This window comes from Phaseolus vulgaris, chromosome 11 (assembly GCF_000499845.2).
Source record: "Phaseolus vulgaris cultivar G19833 chromosome 11, P. vulgaris v2.0, whole genome shotgun sequence".
NCBI classification, from domain to species: Eukaryota; Viridiplantae; Streptophyta; class Magnoliopsida; order Fabales; family Fabaceae; genus Phaseolus; species Phaseolus vulgaris.
This window is the reverse complement of record NC_023749.2, coordinates 1,381,290-1,390,160: the sequence shown is the minus strand read 5'-3', so window position 1 is coordinate 1,390,160 and position 8,871 is coordinate 1,381,290. Positions and strand designations below refer to the sequence as shown.

Here is an 8,871-nt window from a genome sequence, read left to right as displayed (position 1 = left end):
AAACGGATTCTCTAATAAACGTTATCAGAAAAAAAAAATGTCTCCTTTGTTTCACATCGCGATAATTTGAGGTAGAACATTCTGGTTTTCCGGTGACTGAGTTCAGCGTGTTCGGCGAAGGAAGCAGCTACGTATGACTCCGTCGTTCGTAAGTCCTTAACGTTGTCGTGTTCATTATGTTTGAGATGGGAGTTGCTGGATTTGAAGTTAATAGGAGTTATGCTTCTGCTTCTGTTTTGCATTTTGGTGCCAATTCGTTATCTTCATACACGGTGCCCATTTCTCTGAGACCCTTTTTTGGGAATGCTTTGAACGCGAGGTTTTTAGGGAAGATTCGGGTTTCTCACACCCGGAAGGTGAATTTTGGTGCTGTCACTGCTTCACTGAATGATGGCTCTAATGTTGGGTTGATCAGTGATGCGGTTCTTCCGAAAGACTCAGAGTTCAAGCCTTCATTTGATGAATATTTGAAGGCTATGGAATCTGCCAGAACTGTGAGGGATACGAAGCGTGCTGCCACTACTAGAAAAAAGAAGATGCCGGAAAAGGGTGATAGCACCAAAAAATTTAGCAGTGGAAGAGTGAAAATTGAGAGAAAAGATGGGGTTGAAGATGGTAAAGAAGGTTCCTCCAGAAGTAGCGGCAAATTCAGAAGATCATTTAGAAGTGAAAACGACCTTGATGTAAAGGCAAAGCAGAAAAATGGGTTGTTGAAACGCCAGAGTCATAGTTTAGAACCAGAATCTAGGAGTGTAGTAAGGTCTAGTTTGAATGGTAGCCATGGGAGTGTCATGAAGAGGGGGTTATTCATGATTTGTATTCTTCAAAGATGATGGGAGAGAAGAATTTTGGTAGCAGACAAAGGGAATACAACACACAAGGTAAAATCCCTGATAGAGATAAAATTGCAGTAAAACAAAATGTTCAGGACAGAGGGATTGTAAGAAGACACAGTGAGAATGGAAGTTTTATAAATAGAAATGGTTTGTCTAATGTCAAAATGAATGGAAGCCGCAAGCGTTTCATTGACAGGGGTTATGATTCTGACAATTCGGAGGTGTTTAGAGCAGCATTTGAGAATCTGGATGACCCGAACAAGGTTATCAGAAAGACACAATTTTCACACAAGGAAATGGAGGAGAAAATCCAAAAGCTAGCCAATGCGTATGTAGTTTATTCATTCTTTCATGCTAAAATTCACAAAATAGTATGCTCAGGATTTAAGTATATACATAAACTTTTGTGCTGAATTTTCTTTTTAGGAACACATTTTAGTAAATTAGTGCCTCAGGGAACAATTGAAGCTATCTACTGAGAATACATAATACCTAAAACTGCATATGATATTGAGCCTGGTCAATGATTGTTTGGCTTCACATTATAGATGTAAATTTTTTTGTCTAAGATTTTTCTCACATCAAACATTTTGCACGTTGGTGTCTTTCCATTTAATTTGAGTTGAATCAGTGTGCCAGGAGTAAGTGTAGAAAGAGTAGAATTAAGGGTTTAGTCATCAAAGGAACACTTTCCTTAGCTGTGTGTTAACATCAAATTACTTTTGCTTTAAACGTTTCTTACTTCCTTTCAAAGTTGGTAATCTGTGGATTTGTAATATTTGGTTGTGATTTGGAGTTGCATCATGCATAATTTGCCACTCTGCACCATGTTCCAAATTAGATTTTGGTTATTGAACAAATTTTTTTATCTATGCCTTATGTCTGTCAATAATTCATGAGCTGGGGAAATGATACTTAACTCCCATAAAAGCTCTAAATGACATGCCCCTTTCAGGAATGGCTGGGTTTTTTTTTTCAAGTGAATTTCCTTATACTTCATATATTTTTTAGGGGACACTGTGTGAGTTGTTAACCTTTCATTTTCAACTATTATCTGGAATCGTGAGAGTTTGTCTATTTTGCACTAAAACAATGTTTGTGTCTTCATTTGGGAGTGTAAATTACTGTTGGCTTGGCCCCAAATAAACCGGGGAACAAAAAGTACACGAAAGGAGTTGTATATTTCATGCAGGAAAAAAAAGCATACTCAGCTTCTTGACAGGCTCCTAAAATTTATTTTGCCAAATAAATATCTCAATTGTCTTAGACTCATGGGAATATTTAAAGTTTTAAATATTAAATTAGTTTCAAATATGGGCTCCTGGAGTTTTCCTCCAGTGTCTATAGATTGCTTCCTTTTTTAATTTCTTCAACTAATGTTGGTGTGATTGAAAAGACATCGGAGATATCTTGCCAATAAACGTTGCATCCCGTGGGAAAGCATTTACTTTCTTTTCTGCCTTAATTGGATAACCAAATGACTACTTTCAATGTGTAATTTTTCAATGTTTTTATCATTGCAATCATGTTAATGCTTCTTCCTGTCTTTACCATTTTCTCAAACAGGTTAAATGGTGCAGATATCAATTTACCTGAATGGATATTTTCTAAGATGATCAGAAGTGCAAGGCTTAAATTTTCTGACTATTCCATAACAAGGATTATCACAATCTTGGGAAAACTAGGAAACTGGCGGCGAGTGATACAGGTGATTGAATGGCTTCAAAAGCGTGAACGTTTTGAGTCCCATAAGCTAAGGTACTTCAGATGCCTGTGGTACTTTGTATGACTGATACTTGAACTACAATTAGTTAGTCACCTTTGCAGATATCTTGGAAAAATGGTTTTAAAGTAACCAACCATTGAAAAAAATGCATGAATATCATGTTTATCTTTCATGCCAAAATTTCTAATTATAAATTTCTTAAGGAAACTAGACACGTGCAATCATGTGGTGTGCGCATTTGTTTATTTGGAAACTGTATTATACTTTGATTTTGTAAGCCCACGTGTTTTCAATCTAGTTGTGGATCCCAAAATATTTATCCTATTAATGTTATTCATTGGTGTAAGATTTATTTTCAGACACACAGAGAGGTGAACCTTTTGACATGTAAAGTTATGTTCTATCTCTTTGTCATTAGGAATATATATACTTCTGCTCTTGATGCACTTGGAAAGTCCAGGAGACCTGTAGAGGCACTAAATATATTTCATGCAATGCAGGTAATCCATGCAAAATCCTTGTTTTTATACAACGTGGAAATATGGGCAACTTCCCTAACGTTCTTTCCTTTCCTTCCAGCAACAAATGTCCTCGTATCCTGATTTAGTAGCTTATCGGAGTATTGCTGTGACTCTTGGACAAGCAGGGCACATGAAGGAACTCTTTGATGTGATTGATACTATGCGATCACCACCTAAGAAAAAGTTCAAAACAGGGGTATTTGAGAGCTGGGACCCAAGGCTGGAACCAGATTCTGTAGTCTATCATGCAGTGAGTTGTTTAAAGAAGAAATTAGTTTTAAGATGTGTATGCAATAGTTGTTCTACCTTATGTATTTGAAAACCACCTCTAAATTTAGATGTATGGGATTGGACATATCATTTTGAATGCACAAGTTAAATTCGAAAAATATCCTTATGGTCAAATTATCTTTGTTCAACAGTTGTTTTTTTACAAATTTGCTTTTTTTCCTTCTCTCTTTTTTGGTTGCGATGAGAAGGTTGTGATGATCCATCATCTTCCTATGAATGTTTTACCAAATGAATTTTTCTGTTTAAAGTTGCATAGCAGTTCAATTACTTGATAAAAGTTCACATACTTGCATTTTTTATATATGTATAGTTTAGTTGTTTTGTAGAGCATTTATGTGTCTTTATCTTCACTGTTGTAGCTGGGTTTACAGTCCATAATGCTTTACTTTAATGTTGCATTTCAAAATAGCTTTTTTTTAGTAACTTCTGCAGTTGTCTGATTAATTTAGCATTTATATATTAATTTGGCATGCAGGTCCTTAATGCTTGTGTTAAGCAGAAACAATGGGAAGGAGCCTTTTGGGTTTTGCAGCAGTTAAAGAAGCAAGGACAACAACCTTCTGCGACAACTTACGGCCTAGTTATGGAGGTAGCAGTTGCCTCTAGTTTTTTGATGATTTGTAAGACATTTGAATATTTGAAATGCTTCTTGGTAAATAAGGAATATTTTTAATCAAGCTGGGAAGTAAAACTGGGTAGTTTTGTTTTAATTTAAGAATATTGAGAATACATTATATAGTGATGTAAGATATATCTCCTAGAGCAGCAGCAGTTCGTACAGAGTACAGAAGAGAAAATAATAAGCAGCCAAAAAATAATACATCCACTCAGAAGAGTAGTTCACTTGTTCTTTGAACATGGAAGTAGAGGAAGTATTTGATTTTATTAAGTGCTGTGTGGCTAGCTGGAAAGCACCGTGTTAATTCAAATTTTACGCAAATGAATAGAATACCATAATCCATTAAATTTGGGAACTTTTTTACAAGATTTAGGACAAGGTTCCTGCTCGTGGTTGAGCTGAGCTCAATTATACAGCAAGTGGGAAACTTTGTTTCCATGGACAAATACAACTATGGAAACAATTATGTATACATGAATGCTAGCTTGCACATAATTCATGAAATTTGTGTAATGCTTGAACAGGTGATGTTTTCATGTGGCAAGTACAACTTGGTTCATGAATTTTTCAGAAAACTTCAGAAGTCTTTCATTCCCAATTCATTGACATATAGAGGTATTCTCATTTATTTTATACCTATGCCAAATTGCCATTCACTTAACTTTTATAATCTTGACCTTCCTGTTATATGCAGTTCTTGTAAATACACTATCGAAAGAGGGAAAAACTGATGAGGCTATATTGGCTGTCCAAGAAATGGAAAATCGTGGAATTGTAGGTTCGGCTTCTCTTTATTATGATCTAGCTCGATGCCTCTGTGCAGCTGGAAGAAGTCACGAGGCACTAAAGCAGGTGTGTTATTTGTTTCTATTATCTCTTACTGTTGTCTTTTGAATAGGTTAGTCGTGATGATGTCATTTCGTTTTATCTAAAAAGTTTAAATGAATGAATAGAGCAATGATGTTTTGTTAATCTGTATCATTTTGGCCTTGACACCTTTTACCTAAGAGCAAAAAACAATATATAGTCTCAAAAGAAGAAAGAATATTCAAAAGGTAAAATATCATGTTCATTTTTCAAGTAAACCTTCAAGTTTGCCTAAAAGGTTATATGCATCACCAATTCACTTCCTTAGTCCTCCAAAAATTGTGATTACAAAAAAGTCCCTCAAAGATCTAAAACGTCACCGCATAGTTAGTCTTTCAAAATTTTCATCACCAAATTTGTCCCTCGAAGTTGTAAAATGTCACTAAATTCATCCTTATTAAAAGGACACATTTAATGAAAAATTACATTTTTTCAAGGAGCTATTTTGGTGACAATTTTTGGAAGACTAATATTTCAGATTGAGAGACTAATTTAGTGACCCAAATTTTTGGAGAATTAATGGGTTGATTTTTATAATTTTATAGGACCAATTTAATGGTTTACTCTTTATTTTTCTCAAGCTACATAAAGTCCACTTGATGCAAGTGGCAATAACCTTAGCGCACCCAAATTTCTCCAGGCTTCTAACAGCTCATAGATCCTTCTCACATGAAGGCATTAGCGCAATAGGTGTTCTTCAACTGTCTCACCATCCATCGACCCATACATAAACTAATTATAATGATATCACACTCCCTTAAATTTGACTGTGAAAATGTTCAAACTAAACAAGATAGCTAACAAAAAGAAAAACATAAACCTTTTGGAAGGCTTGCATGTGAAATAGTCTAACGAAGTTTAATTTTGGGATTTTGTATGAGTTAACAGTTTTATCAATGTCTCCAATGAGATGGTTCTCAAGTAAGGTGGCAAAATCAAAATTCACGAAGCAATGTTTGGTTATTTGGATTTGGTGAGAATAGAAAGTGTTGGGTTCTTCTAGTGGACATATTGGGGAGAATCGACATGTAACTAGAGAGATTTGGATCCGGTGAGCTATGAGTCAACCCAAAATCCTTAAGGCAATGTGTTTGTGAGCCTTTCTCCTTATATATTGTTCATGTCACTCATCTCCATTCAGTGTGAGACTTCCAACTCCACACTTAAATTCCTCACAATCTCCCTCTCAAGTGAGTTCTCCACACATTGCAAACTCCACCTTGAAAGTGTTCAACCCATGAGTCTCTTACTCATCTAACACTTCTCATAGATGGCGTCGATTGTTGGGTTCTTTGAGTGAAACATACCGGGAAGAGTCAGTACATAACTAGGGAGATTTTTATTCGATGAGCCACGAGTCAACCCATATAAGAGACCTGACACCACCTCCTATCCAAAATCTTAAAACAATGAGCTTGTGGGTCTTTCTCCTTGTATATTGTTCATCTCGCTCATCTCCATCCAATGTGGAGCTTCCACCTTCACACTTGAATTCCTCATAGAAAAATTGTTGATTTATCTAGACTACACATGCAGTAGTCAAATTGCATCATTGAATTCACATGGCACACTCCAATTCAACTTTGCATAACCTAACCTAGGAGATAATAAATGGAAAAAACATGACTAGATTTTTGAGTAGTGGAGAGAATCTCCAATATCGATTATGTAAGGTATGTTTGAATTTTAGTTAAAACACCAAAATCAACTATCAGTTTCTTTTGAACATTGTGTTTGTGCCAACATGTTTGACACTTTTTTCAGATTACGTTAGAAGTAAAATTCTCTTCAAACTCTATTTGACTTAAAAACTACGATGAGTGGTTTTTTCTTTCTACTCCAGTAAGTTTAATTCATTTTTTCTAACTGAAATCCAAAGGCACACACAATGGTTGAAATGGAAGTTGCAAACTAGTATTTGATGAAAATACATAGGATGTATGAGAGTAACAACATAAAGAACTCATAACTAAAATAAAAAATGAAAAGAAAGAGGAACAAAACATATATTAGGCAATAATGTAATTTACTAAAAAAAGACAATCATAATACCCTTTTCTCTAACTCCAAGGAGAAAACAATAAGTAACTACAAGGAGAATCTTAAAGGAGAAACTAATTTCCTCTCTAAATTTTTCTCTCAAGCACTAAAGCAATAGAAAGAAAAAGAAGAGATTTTGGTGTGTCCTACTAAGAAAACACTATGCTCCTTTTATAACATGAAAAGTAACTCTCTGATTTGGGACTTCTATTCTCACATTGACTGACACACTTAAGCAAGAATAGTTACTTTCATATTCATAATATTTGCACCTCAATGAAGTGCAAACTGGTTTGTCATCACTTCATTTGACGTAAATTGGTTGGATCCATGTTATTGATTTTTAATTGTGTTGAATAAATTCTCTTGGTTCGAAATGTCCTGTCTGTTAGTAAAAAAAGTTATACTATTTATACTTTTAAAAGGCTTCATCATCAAAGGAATCATTCATCTTTTGACAGATAGACAAGATATGTAAGGTTGCAAATAAACCACTGGTAGTGACCTACACTGGCTTGATGCAAGCAAGTCTAGACTCTGGAAATATTCAAGATGGGGCTTATATTTTTGAGAAAATGAAGGAAGTTTGTGCTCCAAATCTGGTTACTTATAACATCTTGCTGAAAGTTTACTTGGAACATGGCATGTTTCAAGAAGCTAAAGCGCTGTTTGAGCAGATGTCAGAAAATGCAAATTCTCTGAGGGGAAATACTGATTACAAGATGCTGGTGGTACCAGATACATACACATTCAACACCATGTTAGATGCATGTGTTTCAGAGCAGAGATGGGATTATTTTGACCATGTCTATCAAATGATGTTGTACCATGGTTACCATTTCAATCAAAAACGTCATCTTCAAATGATATTGGAGGCTTCAAGAGCAGGAAAGGTAACCTTCCATTCCATTTGCACATATTCATGTATTTATGAATGATCCTTTTGGTGATCATGTGAATAGCATTTTGCTTTTGAGCATGCAGTGATTTAGGATATATGCATGGTAAGTTGGGAGTACATAGGATGAAAAACTTGCTCGGTTGCCAATGAAAATGAAGAAAATCAGACTTTACATTTTCTTGCTTTCCTTTTCAAAATCTGTCTGTGTTAATTTGAATGAGGTAAACTACAATAATCTAAGCAAAATAACTGTTTATTTAATGATGTACCAAATAATCTTAATGTTTTTGAGATTTCCTTATTCACGTACATGTCTGAGTTGCTGCCCTTGTAGTTAGTATCAACATGTCATGTTTGGTGTAAAGTATTTTTCTGCATCCTTGTACTAAAACACCTATTGACACCATGTATAGTTGAATTTTTCTGTAGTGTGTACTTTTGTTTCGATATTGTCCTGGTGAGTAGCTTGCTGCTATTATAGTTCTAAGTCTAGCTTTGTCCTTATTGAACAAACTATATAGTGAGAAATGTTAAATTCATGGGGGAATCTAGATCATGTTGTTAACCTATGGAACTTGGGTTCTAGGAACGGCCTTTGGAGATAACATGGAAACACTTAACCGACATGGATCGAACTCCACCAACTTCTCTGATCAAGGAGAGGTTTTGTTCTAAGCTTGAAAAAGAAGACTATGTTGCTGCCCTCACATGTATGACCAACAATCTCCCAACAGACTCACAGCCATTTTCCAAATCATCTTGGTTGAAACTATTGAAAATGAATTCTCACCGGTTTCAGAAGGATACCATTGTTGGATTGATGAACGAAGCCAGCAAAATAGTTTCCCATAGTAGTTTACCAAATGCAACACTTGAGTATTTAATACAATCATGTAAAAAAATTCTTTCTGCCACTGACATCAGTGAAGCTGACATGGATTCAGTGAAAAATGTTCTTGAAGTTGAAGTAGAGAATAAGCTGGTAATAGCCAACTCTAGATGAAAGTTTCTATCACAACTTTGTAATATATTCTCAATCAAAATGTAATGAAAGCCTTTTTTTGAATGAA

General features: G+C 35.1%; 1 protein-coding gene across 1 annotated transcript; it reads left to right on the top strand.

The window, feature by feature from the left end:
- On the top strand, positions 1 to 8,871 carry LOC137820277 (pentatricopeptide repeat-containing protein At1g30610, chloroplastic). The gene is given in 10 exon segments (XM_068624266.1): positions 1 to 803; positions 806 to 1,164; positions 2,403 to 2,594; positions 2,981 to 3,062; positions 3,142 to 3,333; positions 3,850 to 3,963; positions 4,518 to 4,608; positions 4,688 to 4,845; positions 7,362 to 7,793; positions 8,388 to 8,871. Coding segments are annotated over 10 exon segments (2,655 nt in total). The 5' UTR covers positions 1 to 185; the 3' UTR covers positions 8,805 to 8,871.